This window comes from Syngnathus scovelli, chromosome 12, assembly GCF_024217435.2.
Source record: "Syngnathus scovelli strain Florida chromosome 12, RoL_Ssco_1.2, whole genome shotgun sequence".
Lineage (NCBI taxonomy): Eukaryota > Metazoa > Chordata > Actinopteri > Syngnathiformes > Syngnathidae > Syngnathus > Syngnathus scovelli.
In genome coordinates, this window is record NC_090858.1 from 251,064 (window position 1) to 270,263 (window position 19,200).

At 44.8% G+C, this 19,200-nt stretch overlaps 1 protein-coding gene across 14 annotated transcripts in view; it reads right to left on the reverse strand.

Annotated features, from left to right (window-relative positions):
• Positions 1 to 90: 90 nt before the first annotated feature.
• col13a1 (collagen, type XIII, alpha 1) overlaps positions 91 to 19,200 on the reverse strand; it is a 43,838-nt gene continuing 24,728 nt past the window's right edge. The window contains exons 9-39 of one of the 14 annotated variants that reach the window (XM_049736102.2): positions 18,613 to 18,639; positions 18,512 to 18,538; positions 18,158 to 18,184; positions 17,595 to 17,666; positions 16,082 to 16,144; positions 14,756 to 14,839; positions 14,521 to 14,562; positions 14,407 to 14,424; positions 14,240 to 14,266; positions 14,115 to 14,159; positions 13,737 to 13,754; positions 13,431 to 13,475; positions 12,865 to 12,900; positions 12,740 to 12,784; positions 12,412 to 12,498; positions 12,207 to 12,242; positions 12,082 to 12,138; positions 11,966 to 11,989; positions 11,737 to 11,790; positions 11,543 to 11,587; positions 11,253 to 11,294; positions 11,106 to 11,156; positions 10,930 to 10,956; positions 10,712 to 10,798; positions 9,945 to 9,980; positions 9,308 to 9,361; positions 9,185 to 9,238; positions 9,060 to 9,095; positions 5,835 to 5,912; positions 4,595 to 4,633; positions 91 to 2,544 (exon numbers count right to left, since the gene is read on the reverse strand). In XM_049736102.2, coding sequence (XP_049592059.1) covers positions 2,512 to 2,544; positions 4,595 to 4,633; positions 5,835 to 5,912; positions 9,060 to 9,095; positions 9,185 to 9,238; positions 9,308 to 9,361; positions 9,945 to 9,980; positions 10,712 to 10,798; positions 10,930 to 10,956; positions 11,106 to 11,156; positions 11,253 to 11,294; positions 11,543 to 11,587; positions 11,737 to 11,790; positions 11,966 to 11,989; positions 12,082 to 12,138; positions 12,207 to 12,242; positions 12,412 to 12,498; positions 12,740 to 12,784; positions 12,865 to 12,900; positions 13,431 to 13,475; positions 13,737 to 13,754; positions 14,115 to 14,159; positions 14,240 to 14,266; positions 14,407 to 14,424; positions 14,521 to 14,562; positions 14,756 to 14,839; positions 16,082 to 16,144; positions 17,595 to 17,666; positions 18,158 to 18,184; positions 18,512 to 18,538; positions 18,613 to 18,639 — 1,416 coding nt within the window. In that variant the 3' untranslated portion in view covers positions 91 to 2,511. The other 13 variants (XM_049736100.2, XM_049736097.2, XM_049736096.2 and 10 more) reach the window with 13 other exon arrangements.

The following is a 19,200-nucleotide window of genomic DNA, read 5'->3' on the forward strand; positions in this document are numbered from 1 at the left end:
ATGGCAAACCTACACACAACGCTGTCTGGCTCTGCATAAGCACTTTGCCACAATCACAAATTTCATCGTGCACAAAGTACACGAGGAATGTTGAATTCTCATTTTTTTAATTCCCATTCAATGAAAGTTGAGGAAAAACAGTTTGGCATTCAGTAATGACAGCTGCCGTTGTGTATTTAAAAAAGAAAAAAAAAGTACACATTTTGGAAAACAAACTCAGCATATTTACTGTTGAAAACATTCTTTTTTTTAGACCCCACACTTATCTTAAATGGATAAATACGTGGATCTTCTGTACGTACACCTCAATTCACCGATGTTGACGGCACACACATCTGCACAAACATTTGACACATTTCAATCAACTCGGCATGAACACATTCAATATTGTATGAATGCTTGTACATATCAATAAAGGGAAAGAAAAAAAAAGCGATACAGTTAAAAGCGTACCAATCTCATGCAGTGTGTATAATGCCCTGGTCCGCAGTCGGACATTGAACTCATCTGAATTCCAAATAAAAAAATAAATAAATAAATATTTGATTCGTCATTATTCCTACAATGTTTCTAGAAAACTAAATATACAGCAAAAGAAAGTCGTTTTCATGAATGTTTCCCTTGAAGAGAACTGGATGCGTTGTGTGCTAAAAGAATCCACTACTGAGTGGAACAAACTGCACGCTGCAGGCAGGCAGGCAGGCAGGCCGGCAGGCGGGCGGGCAGGAGACAAAAATGGCACGGCGACAAAGAAAACCATCAAGCAAGACAACCATGAGCTTTCATGAAAACAGTCTCAATTGCAGCAGGAAACTTGTGGTATTCTGACATGAAACCATGACTCTATCAAGTTCTGTAATCAGTTACGTCCAAATAATAAATAGACCAAAAATACAGGAGCAAAACGATTGAAAGACTTTGACTTGACTACAAAGCTAGCCCAAAAATGTCTTTGATTGGAGCTTTGACACCTTTTTGGAATGAATCATTTCAAGCTAATCTGTGGTGCGCCTTAGTTATTGCAAAGAGGCAAATACGAGCTAGCACCTGAAAATCAACATTCCAATAAATGCTGGCTGTCAATCCTAATTGGCACATTTTTCTCTCAAACCCTGTCAATTAAATCTGGAAGTGGACACTTCGATCACATTTTATTGATTCCAAAAAAATCTATTGTGGTGGTGGTGGTGGTGGTGGTGGTAGGCGGACAAACAACAACTTCTAAATCGACGTCTACCGTATTGTAAAAAAAGAAAAGAAAGACACAGAAACTCCCTGGAGAGCAAATAATAAAACAAGTAAAAAAATGAAAAGGATCTGAAACAGACCATGCATGAAACTATACCAAAATATATATATATATATATATATATTCAATCAAACATTTGCTTCTTTTTCTCAACACAATGAAATATTCAATACAGTGTACAAGGTCACCTGTCTCCATTGAACATGTCCATTTCACATGTTTGAGAGGTTGTGAGCAGTGACCTCTGACCTTCCAAATGTGAATCTGCTCAAATGGGAAAAGAAAAGCCCTAAAAGCTGCAAGAGTATACTCACTTCAAGATGCAAACAAAACTGTTTTCAGCTCAATACTTCCAAATGTAGGCATTGGACTGTTTCTGGTTGCCTCAACTTGTTGTCATCATAAAAAGATTGAAAGAGCAAGGGAGCTGTCAATAGTGACTGAAGGAATGCTTTCTCCACTAGCTTGTCAAAGAAATAACATGTGCGTGCGTGCGTGCGTGCGTCAATCAGTGCCACAACTGCTCTCCACATTGTTGCACATCCGCGAGTGCCCAAACGGAGGCACGTGCGCGTTGACTCGGATCCCGCGGAAAGGAAGGTCCATATTACGGGCGAATGTGCAAGCCAAGCTTCTGCCTGCTAAATGTCTGTATGGTGAAAGATGCAGATGCTGCTTCTTGATGCCGTACCATGGATGTGGCTACTTTGCGATCCATATATATACATACACATACAAAGCCTGACTGTTAATATAGACACACACACACACACGCAATCATTATGATACAATACGTACTTACAATGATAGCTTTGAATGATCAAATAGAAAACAAGCAGCATTATCACATATGTGACCAGCCATGATGTGAATGAAGCGAGCCACTCTTCCAAGTACTGGATGTTAAAGGCGCTCCCCTCAGATCGAATGCAGAAGGAATCATTACCCTGTGGTGAGCTGTGCACATAAAGTGCACATTTTCACAAAATGTCTCCCAAAAGCTATCCATCAGCAGCTACGCTTCTGTATGTAGTATAGCATGCAGTGTGTGTGTGTGTGTGTGCGTGTGTGAGCGCGTGTGTGGCAGTGAAGGCTGTTCTGTACCATCACCTTTAAAAAGCAACACACCAAACCATTTTGCTCATCAACGGAGCCTCAAACATGTCTCACAGTCAGTCGCATGTTGTCTTGGCAACTCCAGCTTCCGGTAAAAACATATGCCTTGGGACTCGGCCCCGTGGGATCTGGCCCCTCGGCTCGTCTTACTTCTTAGCCAGTTGGAAGGGGTGTTGACCCTAAAATAGCGACCACAACATTTTAGTCAAACAATAAGAAGATGTTGCATGCGTAAAGGGGTTACGTCTGTTTGAGAGAGAGTGGTGCCGGTGCTGGTTTTGTTCTTTGTTCTCTGGACCTGGCACTATGAGGTGCACTTCAAATATCACATGATCTGTGCGGCAATGTATGAATAGAAATTTCACTTCAGCTACAAATCCAAACGTATGTGCGCTCGGTGTTTGAATCGACGCTTGATTTTTCACGCTGTGCATGCTAGTTGAAAACTCACCTCATTCAGTGCATGCAGGTTAGGGATCAAGGCCTCAACTGTGTCAACTTCATTTGTACACTCCGCAACTCAATTTGGCCCTGGTCACTCTGGACAGGCTAATGCTTCGTGATGAATATGTTGCTACAACGGTTATCGTTGAGATCAAGACAATGACTCAAGTCCGGCGAGGCGCTGAATGAAACTCAACCGATGACCGATTGATCGTTCAATCATGTGCGAGCTTTAAGCAAGTTTGCTTTTATTTATGGCAGGAAGCGTGATTGTCATTTTAGAACATAAACAACACATTCCAAAAATGGAAGGTACTGGATGAGCATCAATATTATGTACGTATAGCGTTCAATCCAGGCAGCGCAAAATCTCATCAGAGAGAAGGAGCGCATGTGTACGTAGACTGGAATGGAATGGAATGGAATGGAATGGAATAGAATGGAATAGAATAGAACGGAATAGAATAGAATAGAATCGATCAAGGTACAAAGTAATCAGTGCAACATTTCCCCCCAACATTAGGTCACTTGTGAAGTTAATTGGCAGAAGGCAATCCATTTGAAACATGAACCAAGCCCTTTCATGCCATTCAAGCAATGTGGTGCTTGCAGCACTGCTTCAACGGGAGGCCTGAATGAACATTTTGGTTACGCTCATGATTGAGCCGTACCATTTTTATAATCACAAAGTACTGGTAAAAAGGAAATACAATGAACGCAAACATGACTGGTATGCAAAAGAACACGTTCAGGACATTCCATGCATTTGAGATCCAAGTTGAGACAAAGGCGCATTGGATTTGTTAACGACAAAACATGACTTGTTCATCACTTCACTGGTTTCTTTTATATCAAACAAATTGTTTTAGCTTCATTACCCGACATGTTTCGGCGCTTTCTTCCGCCTTCATCGGAGTGGACACCGATGAAACAATTTGTTTGATATCAAAGAAACCAGTGAAGTGATTAAAAAAAGGAAAAAAAGAGATGAACTTAGTACAATGATGACTTGTTCATGACTTGCTAATTGAAGCAAAATGTGGGATCGTGGACATGGATGTAATTATGACAAATATTTCATGAACATTTTGCATGATAAAGATGTGAGCGGTGACATCCTGGAGTATACATCTCATCTAGTAACGCTTCCATTCCACACGTGTGTTTGAGTTCAACATGATCCAAGCCAAATTCACTCTTCACCTTGCCCAAGGTACGTTTTGGAATCAAATTATAAAAAGAAAAAAAAGCCAACGTCAACTCTAAATAAGAGTGCAGACTTTTGAACACGGTGTGAACAACAACAAAAAGGATAGATACTATTTCATTCATCTGGCACTGCCCACAATCTTTCCAGCTGCACAACCTAGTGGAGCGTGCTCTTGTCCAACATAATAAAACAAGCTACAATAAGTTAGAAAGCATCCACATCACAGTATGCACAAATATCATGCATCTGCAAGTCAGTATTCACTTTTCCAAATTCATACATACGATTCCTAAATGCAGGGATATAAACTCCAATACAATGTCACTGGTGTTAAAACAAAAAGCAAAACTGTACAAAACATTTGGTCTTTGTTTTCAAGATTTTTCTTTTTTTTAATACAATAGGTTAGAATACAATCAGGAAAAAGTAAAAAAAATAAATATTCTATGTACAATTACAAAAGCCATTCCAAAGTTATCACTGCAGGGAAAAAGCACAGGGCAAAATGTTAGTTCCAAAAAAAGTCACTGGGGAGTTGGAACCATGAGGTCAGTAAGGGTCAAACTTTCACTTACTTTGTTCCAACAGCCTGGTACGGGTAGGCCGTCATCTCCCTGGAAAAAGAAAAACTAATTGGCAACACTCACCACAATCAGCTGCACGGAAAAATTCAACGGTTACACTTTGTGCGGAGGTGCAAATCGTATCGTCGCATCCAGAGATTTGGAAAGCAATCTAGTTATGTATGCACCGTGTCTCTGTAGACGTCTATAAATATCTATGTATATATATATATACACGTGCACTTTCATTCTTCATTGTTAATGGAATTACTTGTAATGTACGACTTGATGCAACATTAGCAAACAACCAATGAAAATATTTGATAAGGGCAACATCTTTAGTCAACATAATCATTCACTGCCGCCGCAAGTGTCCTTGGCGACATGTACGTCCGTTTTAGACAACACGTCTTCCGTTCATTTCATCCCTTTCTTTCTTTCTTTCCATCTATCTTTGAATGAAACAAGGCTGATTGACAATCATAGGCTATCGTGAATGCAATTTAAGTTTGCAAGTCCCTCCCTCCCTCCCTCCCTGCCTCCCTCCCTCCCTGCCTCCCTCCCTGCCTCCCTGCCTCCCTCCCTCCCTCCCTCCCTCCCTCCCTCCCTCCCTCCCTCCACTGGTCGCCAGCCAGTTTGCAAGTGTAGCAGTAAAATTGAACACAAGCTAAATTTGGCAGTGAAAACAATCAAATAAGCGTCTGCTTGAATTGACCCCATCATTCCGTCTAGTTATGATTCGGCCTAACCTGTGGTAATGTTCCCTAGAAGAATTGGTGCTCCATGCAAGAGACGAAAGAGAAACAAACAGATTCATCGTTATTGTTACGAAGCGTTTGGAGTCCACTTGTACAGCCAGGTTGACCAATCAATGTTTTCCAATAAAAGTTGGCTACGTCACGCGTTGGTCACAATGAGCGCGTTAGGATGGCGATAAAAGCTCACGAGTTGATCGTACTTTCTTCGAATGAACAAAAGGAATCAAATCAATCATCTACCGGACAGCAATGAATAGTTTCATGCCAACTTTTCATGCAATGCGAAACAAAACGTACTACTTTTTAGTTTCTCATGCTATTTGCAAGTGTGCATGCTGGGGAGGCGAGAGAGAGAGAGAGAGAGAGAGAGAGAGAGAGAGAGAGAGAGAGAGAGAGAGAGAGAGAGAGAGAGAGAGAGAGAGACAGACAGACAGACAGACAGACAGACAGACAGACAGACAGACAGACAGAGAGAGAGAGAGAGAGCACCGTACCACAGGACAAGGGGCATCCAGCCCGTCCAGGCCTGGCGAGCCCGGTTCACCCTTCTCTCCTTTAAAGCCTCGGAAACCCTGTTTGCGAAATCAACCGTTTAAAAGCGGCTCTGCGGCCCGAGCCCTCGTAGCTAAGTGTCGGTCGCTCGGTCGCTCGGTCTGTCTGGAGGATTCGTCCGTTGGACCGCTCGATGCAGATTGGCCTCAACATGCGGGCAACCCGGACTGACGGGAACGCAATTCACTGAGATGGGAGATGAGCAAGCGTTCTTAACAGGTTAACCTGAGACACGATGGCCAAATGGTGTTTTGGATACAATGGTGCATGTGGTCGATGAGTTGAGAGTTTGAGTGACTCCCTTTCAAAAAGGAAGTAAGCTGATGACACACATATCAGTGATTTATTCCCGCCAGCCTTGTACCTAGGGAGAGAATAGAGGCCTGAGGGAGCTTGAATGAGGGGGTGGGTGAGTGAGTGAGTGAGTGAGTGAGTGAGTGAGTGAGTGAGTGAGTGAGTGAGTGAGTGAGTGAGTGAGTGAGTGAGTGAGTGAGTGAGTGAGTGAGTGAGTGAGTGAGTGAGCGAGTGAGCGAGTGAGCGAGTGAGCCAAAAAGAAGCTTTTGCCACCTTTTTGTTTTTGGCTCCGAGTCGTACACAGATTAGTGACATACCAACGGACACGGGGCATCTAATCCAGGTGCTCCTTGGTCTCCCTTATCCCCTTTGGCCCCCCTGTTGCCTTTCTTGCCCCTCTCTCCCTGCAAACAACAGCGTATTCAACAAATGACAAACTTTAGTCCTCCTCGGTGTCAATTTGAGAGGCTGCAAAATGAACCAATGTGCTTTCGTGTGTTGTATTGGAAGGAAATAAGAGAGTGCAGGGATAGTTGGCTGGTTAGGGATGGCAAATAAAAGAGCAAATGCATTTTTGGACAGAATTGCCTACTGAATGCTGCACCTTTCAATTGAGCAAAAGAAATGAGCATTGGATCATCAGCACAATGACACCTCCCTGGAGAGTCGTCTCCCTCAAAGACTAAGAGGTCAAAGGGGGGCATAGCGCCTGCCTCGATTAGAACGATAAACGTACACGTGTCAAGAAACCGTTTTTGTAATGTGCTTTGAAGCTATTGCAGCTCCTCACCCAGCAGACAATAGGGCACTATTACGCCCGGCGCCTGGCCTGGCTTGGCACAATTCATTCGATTGTGTAACGAGGGCTTTGAAAGTGCTCCATTCGTGAACGCAAGTTGACTTATTGTTCATCATTGATGGGAGCAGGACACATTTGGTTTCTATGACATGAGCACACGATGACCATGTCTTTCAAATTGGTTGCGCTTGACACGGAATGATAAACATAGCGTTTTAGAAGCATGCAATGAAGCCTTGTCATTTAAGGGAATAGAGGAAAGGGGGCAGGGCTGGCTGGCTGGCTGGCTGGCTGGCTGGCTGGCTGGCTGGCTGGCTGGCTGGCTGGCTGGCTGGCTGGCTGGCTTGCTTGCTTAATTGATTGATGAGCACTTGCATGGGAAATTGATGTGGTGTTAAGAAGGAATAGGAAAGGCCAAGAGGAGGAGAATTAACCCAGGATTTGAATTAGAATGCAGGAGCAGGAGGAGGAGGAGGAGCAGGAGGAGGAGGAGGAGCAGGAGGAGGCCAAGTGTTGTGAGAGGGAGAGAAGGAAGGCAACCCTTGCGACAAAAAGAGCCATGGGGCAAGGTGGAGGGAAGGAAAAAGGGGATAGGAAGACCTGTGGATACAAAGGACAAGAATAAAAAAAACAAACAAACAAAAAAAAGAACAATAACTACACCATCCCATAGCTTCATCTTCAACACCTTCAACTTCACGAACAAATTTGGAATGGCTTCTTCATTCGCCATGTTCAATTCAAGTATGTTGCTTTGAGTTCAGTTCTTCCATGGAAGTCAGTTGAATGTGTTGAAAAAAGAAAAAAAAAAGCTTATGAAATGTCAAGACTTGATTGATGGGAGTGGAAATATTAAACATGTTAATAGGAAGGAACAGGAACATTATTTTAGAGGGAGGGCATCCGAATCATCTTACACATGGTGGTGGACACAATAAAAAAAATTCAAATCCAAATAAGGTGATTAAAAGCAGAAGTCACAAATACATTCTCATAACCTAATTTAACACCTTAAAGGAGGAAAAAGTATTTGCCCATTTCCTGATATATATATATATACATTTTTCTTTCTATCATACATTTAGTCTCATCAAATCAACTTTAATATCTCACACTACAAAACCAATGAACTATCCCAAATGGGCTTGATGAGCCTGACAAACATGAAACCAAGTTCTACCTGGAAGGAGCCAATACTTTTTCACCACAATGTATTTTAACAACAAGACAGAATGTTCTTATCCAAAATGGAATAGAAAAAGGTGATCTTTTGTTGTTGCTCTGGTCTCATGAAGCGGCTTTGCTGTGTTTCGACATGATCATGTGCATCTTCTGCTCATTCTTCATAATCACATAGAATCAAAGCAAAGTTTTGGAAGGTCAGCGCTCCAATTCAGATGCGCTTGGGAGCCTTTGAAGCAATTCAAATTCAGCTCGGTGGCAATGAAATGAACAAGACTTGTACATTTCATTGGGACCGTACAGAGCCAGGCAATCAGAAAAGTACTACATCATGTCAATTCATATCATTTTGGCATGATGAATAATGCTTTAGTTTTGGGTCAATCAAATATTCCAATTCCAAAAATACTTGTGCTAGTGACAAGTAGTCACTGACCACAAGTAGTCACTGAGCACAGGTAGCCACTGACCACAGGTAGCCACTGACTACAGGTAGCCACTGACCCCAGGTAGCCACTGACCACAGGTAGCCACTGACCCCAGGTAGCCACTGACCACAGGTAGCCACTGACCACAGGTAGCCACTGACCCCAGGTAGCCACTGACCCCAGGTAGCCACTGACCACAGGTAGCCACTGACCACAGGTAGCCACTGACCACAGGTAGCCACTGACCCCAGGTAGCCACTGACCCCAGGTAGCCACTGACCACAGGTAGCCACTGACCACAGGTAGCCACTGACCACAAGTAGCCACCGACCACAAGTAGCTACTGACTGAGCGTGTTGACTTCCTTCAATGCATTTCGTTATCAGTGGAATGAAACCACTTTGCTTGGAGCGAGTATGTGTGGCTCCAACATCTTCAGAATCTTTCAAACGCTTCATTCTTACCCGATTCCCTTTGAGTCCTTGCGGTCCTACAAAGCCCTGAAATAGCAGATAGAGAAAGGGAGCTGAATGATGGGACTTGTTCCAGATGCGCTCAATGATGTCTTCTGCAATGAAAAAGGACTTACAGGAATGCCCTGCGGGCCGATTGGTCCTGGTAGTCCAACATCTCCATTCTCACCCTGCAATGACATCATCATTACTAGACTGGAAATGTCAAGTGCTGTGTGTCGTAGTGGAAGGAAACTCACTCTCTCTCCTTTTGGTCCTGCTGGCCCTGCTACTCCTGCTGGCCCCAGCAGACCCTTCAAAACAGACCAAGCCAATCGTTATAGTGGATATCAACTTTCAAGCAAGAAATCTCCGTTCAGCACATCAACAAGCTTCCATCAATTTGAAGATACAAAATGGATGACTCTTTCAAAGAACAGATGAGATGGAGTCCTTTTCCTTCCCAATGCATATCATGACGACACTAAGCTTGTTGAACTACTGTCCAGACTGTTGGGTTAAAAAGGAGGGAAAAAGAAGAACATGTCCACAGCTGCACGGATTTCCCAATAGCAGTCGCAATTGGAGAGGAAACCTTTGGCTCGTTCCAAATCATTGAAGAACCTCTCAACATGCAGCATGAGCACATCTCCACATGACGCCGGTGCAGGCCTCCCGAGCCGAGCCGAGCCGAGCCGAGCCGAGCCGACCCAACTCTCAGCACTCGCAAAACGTTCTTGCGACTAAAACAATGCAAGCACGGGACGACAAGCAGACGACACAAGCACAAATGACAGAAATCAGGCGAGCTAGGAGGAGCAAGAAAGGTGGAAAAAGGAAGGAAGGACAGAGAGAGAGAGAGAGAGAGAGAGAGAAGGGGGCTGGAACACCACTCACCACTGGACCGGGTCTGCCGTCTAACCCATGAGCCCCCTGGATAGCGTTGTACACAGTTAGAGAGCACAGGTGATGGGGGGGGGGGGGGGGGGTCACATTGGGGAGGTGGATGACGGTGAGTGAGTGAGTGAGTGAGTGAGTGAGTGAAGCTGTGACTCAAGTGACTTCAACAACTCATTCAGATGGTGACCCAAAAAAAAAAAACCCAAAAAAGTGTCATGGAAGTTTGGAGATAAGCGTGGTGATTACAAGTCAGTAAAAGCCCTTTGACCAGTTATAGTAGTTAGAGTTTGGCTTCACAATAAAACGCATCATTTTGGCCCAAGTCATTCCCATGATTCATTTGATAGAATATGTGAAAACCTTGTTGTCTCAAATTGAATGCATACTGTAGATGAAATCCAATGTGTACAAGTACTTATTATCTAAATGACGGCTGGTTGTTGAAAGCTTTTGGACATATTGTACATTTCATTTCCAAGAGTAAGAAATACTAGTAGAAATCCCAAAGTACTGTTGGATGATAGCGCCTAAATGGGCCCAAACAGGAGTGAAATAACATGATGACACAGGTCTAGCACACTCATTTTCGTACCATCCAGTCGACCTTTCTGTGCAACATTTCAACTAATACAAACCAAAACTATGTGTGTGCGTGTGCGTCTAGTCTTAACTTCATAATATTCAGCGTAACTTTAGTGATGGTTAAAAGTTAGGTTGTTCAAACATCTCTATTCAAACGGTGTGGAAAAAGTGAAAGCACTTACAGGCAGTCCAAGATGGCCTCTGTCCCCCTTGTCACCTTTCTGACCTGCTGCTCCCTTTTCTCCACGGAGGCCCACGCCTGCCTCTCCCTAGCGGACAACAAGCACACGCATTTCACCCACATATGATGAGGAGAAGGGGGAAAAAAACCCCCAACCAAAAACAGATTTGCAAGTAACTTTCTGTGCTTCCATTTCATTCCAAATAAAAGCTACTTCACCTTTGGCCCTGAAGGTCCTTGAGATCCCTAAAAACAAGAGAAAAATGTCAAGCCCTAAAAGTAGTCAGCGTTGTTGTCTAGGTGCTTGTGATTGAAAAGCACTGCCATTTACTATTCATGTGTGCGTGAGCAATCAATGTTTATTAGAATTTGGGGTCAGAAAATATTGGTCTCACTGCTGGGCCAACTGGTCCGGAGGGACCTGGGGGACCTGGAGGACCATAGAGCTAGAAAAGAAGTGGAAAAAAAAAAAGTTCAAGGTTAGGAGGACTTGAAAGGCTTCCCTTATCATATGATTGTCCTGTATAATACTGTGATCATACCATCTCTGATCTTCCTCCTTCCCCAGGATCACCTTTTGTGCCCTGAAAAAGACAAAAACACAAAGAAACATAAAGTCTTGAAGTCACTCTTTGCGCTACTACAAGCAGTAACATGACACGATGACCAAATGTGAATAGAAAGGAAATGTGGTTTATTTGAGTTTTTCCTTGCCCTTTTGGGAGCTTAAGATCAGGGGATGCGCTTTGAGAATAATTGTCAATTTTGGCGATGTGAAGCCCTTTGAGACTGTTTGTGATTTAGGGCTATACAAATAAACTTGACTTGGTACCTTCTCTCCATCAAGGCCTGGAGGACCTGGGAGGCCAACTTCTCCCTAATGATGACAAAAGAGAAATAGCTGAGGCTTGACAAGTGAAGGTGCTGTAGCCTGGATCCATTCTAAACTCCACTCCAAATGTTTGATGGGGCACAAATGTGTCTTAACCTTCTCGCCTTCCTCGGTCTTATAAAAACACATCTTACTTTTGTCCCTGAAAACCCGGGAGGGCCTGGAGGTCCAGGTAATCCAGGTGGGCCCTACAAATTGGATGGAAGACACCATTAACACGTCGAAAATGGGATTGCCTAGGAATATCTGAACTGAGTGTTGATTTATTACTACCACTAAAAAAACAAACAAACAAACAAACAGTTCAATAGACAGCTAGCTCTCGAGCTAGGAAGGTCGGTAAATCGGTAGATCAAACATTACCATCAGATGTATATTGCGAATATCCTGCAAGGGAGAGAGACCATCGGATTAGAAAATGTTTACAGATGATTTGATTGTATGGTACAAATAAATGATGCGCAATAAGAGTAGCATACGTTTTCATTATTGTGGATCTCAGCCTTTCCCGGTTCGCCGGTTGCACCTGGGGGCCCCTAGAAAAAGAGATCAAGATGATTGATCATGAGCGTACCCCGCGAAAAGTCGTCGAGTCATGACTCACTCTTGGTCCAGCTGGGCCTTCGGGGCCTGCCTCTCCCTAGAGTTCCAACAGTTCACATTTAGTTGGGGTGGTTTCTTACGCGTTCTTTTCCAAACACTTCCCAAAACCTCAGGCTCATAGGTACATACCTGATGCATTGTATCTCATGTCTTTTCATATTCAGTCAAATTGATCACACATTGTACTGGAAGTTTTTGCTCGGTACCTTAGGTCCCATGAGGCCTGGCACTCCTGGTGAGCCGGGTTCTCCTTTCATTCCAAGCGAGGAAATAGTAGCCTCTCCCTTCTCTCCCTAGTAGAGAGAACATTCTGGATGAAGATCACTTGATTCAAAATGCTTCATTGGCCCCAAAATGAGCGCGCTCACGACAACGTAAAAACGCGCTACGTTCACTTCACGTTTGCCCAAAATATGAACAACGCAAGCGTGAATGTGATTGTATCCGACACAAACATGCAGTTGCGGCACAAATGGTTTTGCCGTGCCGTGCCGTGCCGTGCCGGGCCGGGCCGTGCCGTGCCTGCCTACCTACCCTATAGCCCCGCTTGCCAGGGATGCCAGGGGTGCCGCTCTGGCCCTTTTGCAGTCAAAGACAAACAGCTATGACCTACTCAGCTCCTTTTGAAGTACAGCATGACTAGCCACATTATTTATTACCTTGGACCCCGGAGGGCCCGGGAAGCCTGCTTCTCCCTTGACACCGTAAAGGTCAAGCAAAGACAGAAAAGGAAAGAAGAAAAAGAAGGGGGTTCAAATGGCAGAAAAAGACATTCGGGAGATGAAGTCAGGCTGATGAGCAACGTCATGCAGACCTGAGAGGTAAGTAAGTGCAGACATTTCTATCAAGACGATTGAGCAACTGAGCTGAAATGGTCGAAAAGTGCCACAGAACCGAGGGAGGAATCCAACATGAACGTGGAGCGTACTATGTATGCATTTCCTCAGCATCCAACTTTGGTCACAATCTTCTCTGTCCAGTATGCAATCACCACAATGGATTAGCGTTGGAAAAGTCAGAGTGCTTCCTTCCGTGAGGAAAGTGGCTTTGAGGTTAAACACCAAAGTCCATTCCTTTTGTAAACATGGTTGCAACAAAAGCAAGACAAACAGCCCATGGATGAAATGCACTTCAAAAAAAAATACAAATCAAAATCCATGCAGGATCTTCTATCCACTTCCAACTACATGCTTGGCTGCTGCTGCTGCTGCTGCTGCTACTTTACCTTCTCCCCTTTCTCTGGCGCAAAGCCCCTCTTCCCTTCATCTCCCTGAGGAGGCAATGGAACAGCAAAGCCGGAGCAGCGGAGAACACGCAAAAAAAAAAATGGGCTCCCTTTAGTTTGGAGTATTTACGACAGACTCACTTGGTTCATACATCAAAACCGAAAGCCGTAAAAATGAAGAAAAACAAGAGGATTGGTCCAAGAGCCAAAAATTCCCTCAGGTACGAGAGTTGGAGAACGGGGCTGATAGAATTGAAACCGTTCTATTCTCAAAACACCTAGGACAAAGTCCTCATCAGAAATTACCTTGGCTCCCCGGTCACCCTGCGAAGGGAAAGACAAAGAAACCATTTAGACAAGAAGTCCAAGAGCTAAGACCCGTCCGTCAAACTGTCCAATAGATTGTTCGAATCAAAGGCGCACAGCTGTTGAAGAAAAGATTGCCCCAGTGCATCATCTGACAACATTCCAATCCCCCAAACCAAATCATGGTTGCAATAAATGTACGATGTATGAGATAACATGTTGATGAAAGTCCATCCATTTCAAATCATTGGCCCTACCTATCCTTGTGACTTACACTTGACTCAAGTCTCTCCCTTCATCTGCATATATGGTCAAACGAGTGCGCTAACAAGCTTTCTGCTTATCCAGAGGTCAAGAATAAGGCTTAAGGAGGTGTACCTTTGGCCCTTCAGGACCCGTCGGCCCAACATCGCCTCGATCGCCCTGTGGAGAAACGCACCTTAAGGATATGGACGGACCATTCATCTTCGCAAATACGTACAAACGTCAAGAGAGGAGCTCACCTTCTGTCCTGGTAAACCTGGCTCACCCTAGACGCACAAATATTTCTCATTGACTTCAACAACACAGCAACAATCAATTAGGCTAGACAATGTGTGCTTTCAAAAGAACAATTGGCCGCCATCATGATGACATCATCATAGTGTAAACGTTGAGGATTTAGTTTTACCTTCAGTCCTGGCAATAGCTGGAGAGTCGACACAAAAACGTTTCATGGTTAGCAGACATTTACTTGAGAAATCAGAGCGAGCGAGCGAGCGAGACTGGATCAAAGCTCACTCACCCTTGGGTCTTTTCCAGGTTTTCCCGGTTCACCGGGCTTACCCTGTAGGCAAATTATTATTTGATATCAAGGCAGCCATCCAAATCTAGACCCATGTTACCTATTGATTGTGCGCTGAAAACGATGAGTCACTTATGTCTCATATGTGAATGGGAATTACCGATAGTAGTCGTTGCTGTGGTAAGGTCTCTGACAACGTCAAAGCGAAATTGCACAAAATTCTGCCGGGACTTACGGGCGAGCCGCTTGCTCCGTTCAGACCTGGGTTCCCTGGGGGCCCTGGTGGTCCCGGAGGCCCCTGCGCTCCCGGCTCACCCTGCTGAGAGACTTTGGGTTACAACCTGTCTGTCAGTCCTGTCATATTGCCGGCACCACAAATTGACACGAAAAGCACATTCAGGTTAGCAGGGTTGCATAGCAAGCAGTTCGAAAGACACACTCAAGGTCCATTCTCCATCCTAATACGTCAACATGTTGCAGATTTGTAAGAAGAGGATGAAACAAACGCTTGTCGGATTTCAGAATGAGAGTTGGCGTCAGCGCAAAGTTGCTTGTGCTTGACAGCCCTCTAATGTGGGTGAAGGGTCTCCCGGAAAGCTTCCAGCAATATACTAGGAATTTTCACTTTGACCATTAGCGTTGCTTACACTGGAGTGAAGCGTGACGTTGAACTTCCAGATGGCTCAGGCAGAGGCAGAGGCAGAGGCAGAGGCAGAGGCAGATCCAGAGCCAGAGCCAGAGCCAGAGCCAGAGCCAACGCCAAAGCCAAAGCCAAAGCCAAAGCCAAAGCCAAAGCCAACGCCAAAGCCAACGCCAAAGCCGCCAATGTGGCCTTGCAATACTATTTTTGTCTTGTGCAGCGCATGCAAAATGTACAATAGTACATCTGTTTGGGATGAATGAGCAATTGCTTGAAGCTTGTTTGAAGAGCCACCTGGCCGGATTTTCAAAGTAATGACTACGTATGTTGCCATTTGAGACACATTCTATTGTAAGATCATACGGAAAATCCAAAACAAACTCATTATTCTCAGTCTTCCCTGACCACACTGTGGGGTCTCTTGAGCTATGTCTTTGGTACTTCTTTTTGGGGTTATACACACACACACACACACACTCCTATAGATTAGTGCTGCCAAAATTCAAAGGAATGACCCGGTTGATGCCCAACAATATTGTGAAAGTAAGGCATGAATTATTTTGTATTTCAAGACAAATGATGTTGTGGGCCATGAACCAAAGTCCAAGTCAGCCAAGTGATTACTTGATCAAATCATCTGAACATTCTCAGTGGTGTTCCAATAATAATCTCCCAGCTGAGTCAGCTTCTCAATTTAGCTACACAAAATGATTGAATTAGATTCTACTTGTATTGCTACAAAGACTATGGACAGAAAAGACCTTTGGCCTTCGCCAGTCATTAGCGGTAGCCACTGCAGCACTTGGTTAATTCCAGCCAGGGGAGATTTTACGGCCTCGGCCAAAGGCGGCTCGCGTCCACCGCGCGGAGCCGAGCCGAGCCGAGCGGGAGAGACAAGTAGCGGGGAAAAGAGAATTGTACCTTGAGGCGTTTTAGGATTAGAGGGCTTATTGAGGGCATGTTGCGCACGGTGATAGGCAACATCTGCACAGGTGGCCAAAAAAGGTCACAGGGCAAAGGTCACCGGGAGGGATGCAGCAGAAACCAAAGAGGGGAGATAGAACAAGAGGTTGAAGGGAGGGTGGAGAAAGAAAGAAAGAAAGAAAGAAAGGAAAGAGAGAGAGAGAGAGAGAGAGAAATACAATACAACATGACATGAGAGTGAAAAGCAAGGAAGAAAAGGGAGCCACACAAAACAAGGTCAAAGGTAGAAAGGCACAGCAAACTCCGGGCCTGGACTGGCTAGAGGGTTAGGCTTCCCTTACGTATGTCCAAGAATAAATGACGCATACTATTTATCTCCCGAGAAGGAAGCAACCCTTGGACTAGCCAGACCCCGAGATTGCAATGATGAATGAGGTAGGTAGGTAGCTAGCTAGCGAGCTAGGTAGCTCGGTAGGTGTGCCCGCCAGTCTTGCCACAAAGAGAGTACAGTACGGCTTCTAGTGCATATCCAGACTTACTGTAGCCAAGTGTCCAGCACAGGGCTGTACAATACGTCGCTTCTGTTGAGATGATTAGCGTCATCAAATTCACGTTTACAAAATAGCAGTCATAAAAAAACTAGCAATCTCACTTTATTTGACACCAAACTAGATGGGTTTGAGTGCAACTTGCCTACATTTTCTAGAGCGCACAGTACATATGTATTTCCAAAAGACCAATGTGAAACAACCGTAGCTTTTTTTTTTCCTCCTCCTCCTCCTCCTCCTCCATGTGAGCTTTGTCGCAACAATCGTGTAAAATTAATTCAATTTCCATTCATCATTCAAAGAGCTGCTATGGAAATATAGACTGAACAGGGGAAAAGTAGGCAAGCTTGGTCCCTCACATTTGTGGCTTTCCACCCCACCGTTTACATTTTAAAAAGCACAAATCACGTCAATATTGGTTTTTACCAAAAGAAAATCTGCTTTTATGAATTTAGGGACGTGCTTTTCTGAGGACAAGCTGTACACAATGGATGGATGGATGGATGGATGGATGGATGGATGGATGGATGGATGGATGGATGGATGGATGGATGGATGGATGGATGGATGGATGGATGGATGGATGGATGGATGGATGGATGGATGGATGGATGGATGGATGGATGGATGGATGGATGGATGGATGGATGGATGGATGGATGGATGGATGGATGGATGGATGGATGGATGGATGGATGGATGGATGGATGGATGGATGGATGGATGGATGGATGGATGGATGGATGGATGGATGGATGGATGGATGGATGGATGGATGGATGGATGGATGGATGGATTGTGACATTTGCTTGGTTTCTCTTTGGTGGAGAGCGTTAAATGCTTGAGGAGTGCCTTGCTTTCAGGGCACTGCCTCTCTTTGCGGCACGACTAGGTGACAAAAGTGTTATCCGTCCGTCCGTCCGTCCGTCCGTCCGTCGGGGTGTCTGCGGCCACCCACAAACCTTCAACATCAGCGGTTGACTGGAGCGCAAGGCGGCCAAGGTTTTCAAGGGAAGATCCTGCACAAAGAGGCTCTGCCAGAGAAGTGCAAGCCGTGTTGACAGCAAACCGTTAGCCAAAAGATAAAGAAGAGAGGGAGGGAGGGAGGGAGGGAGGGAGGGAGGAGTGTGCCTTGAGCTGACGCATTACATCCAAGTCTGCCCCTCTTTCTCTTCTTTAATCGTAACTATTTCCCGTTAAGGGAAATGGTTTTCCTTGGCGGGCCCTGGTCACGTTCGGGCAGAATCGCCTCGGGGATGGCGCCAAATAACCGCACAACGATTTGCATACGTTGGCCATCACTGAGCCACTTGTCATTTGTATACTATGCGGCTTCCGTTCACTTTCTCCTCATCCAAAGCAAATGTTCTGCTTTGGCGTTTCTCGTCTCAACTGCACATACGTATCTTGTGAGAGCTAAGATGAACAGCTGCGGAATCAAACAGTCTCCAAGGGAGTCAAATTCATCGAGATGAACGCGTACGATTGCTTGAACACCATCAACGTTAACGAGATGCGTTCTTACCCGATGTGCGTAGTCGCCGCAGACACCCTGGAGGGAATAGAAAAGCAATCCGTTCATTAGACTTTAGGTGCATCTGGGGAAAAGACTTTCAGCAGCTGGACAACATCATAGTCGGCCCATTTGATCATTTCAAAAGTTACATGAATGGACGCGCTGGAAAATAGGAAATCTTTCTAGGAACTCGACGTAGACGAGCAATATTTGTTCTGACCACTTGAGGACAGCAGAAACAACAGGGACATCTTCTTCCCAGATGCTTGGGGATTGCAATCTTTTTGGACCGGATTCTTAGTTTCTCATGAGCTCAATTTCAGTTGGACGTACTTTCTGTAAATCACAACCTTGACCACTTACTTTCTCTCCTTTAGGTCCTGCTTCTCCCTAAGTGACAAAACAATACATGTCAATTTGTTTGTCGTTATGGGGGGGAAAGCGTTTACGCAAAAGTGACTTACAGGGAGTCCTTTTGGTCCACGCTGACCCTGAAAGACATCAGCCAATGAAAATCTTTTGAATAGAGGCAGCAAATACATAGTATGCGGTGACACAAATTCCTTCTCTGATGAATTCCAAAGGGCTTTAGTTTGACTTTCCATCAGGCCCAATGGTGTGAGCTGTCAGAGTACAGCAACCGCTTGATTAATGAATGGTGGGAGGCCGAGCGAGCCAGCCAGCGAGCGAGCCAGCCAGCGAGCGAGCGAGCGAGCGAGTGAGCGACGCATCTATTCCAATCCATAAGGGTGAGCCTGCAGGCTCAACAGCGCCAAAGCTACTTTTGGAAAGCAATAGTATGTCTAATATTAAACAGACTGCTTCTCAAATGTCTTCTAACTGCTCACTGACATATGTTAGGAAGAAGACAATTAAAGGAGCGCATTATGAAGGAATAATCATAATACTCGACACTCAATGTTATTTCAGCCATATACTACCTTTTGGCACACCAGGGCGGGTCACTCAAGTGAAATAAAAAGAAAAAGAAAAGAAAAAAACCCGACAGGAATAAGGGTCTCCCACTCAAGTGTGCCTGGAGTAATGGCTTG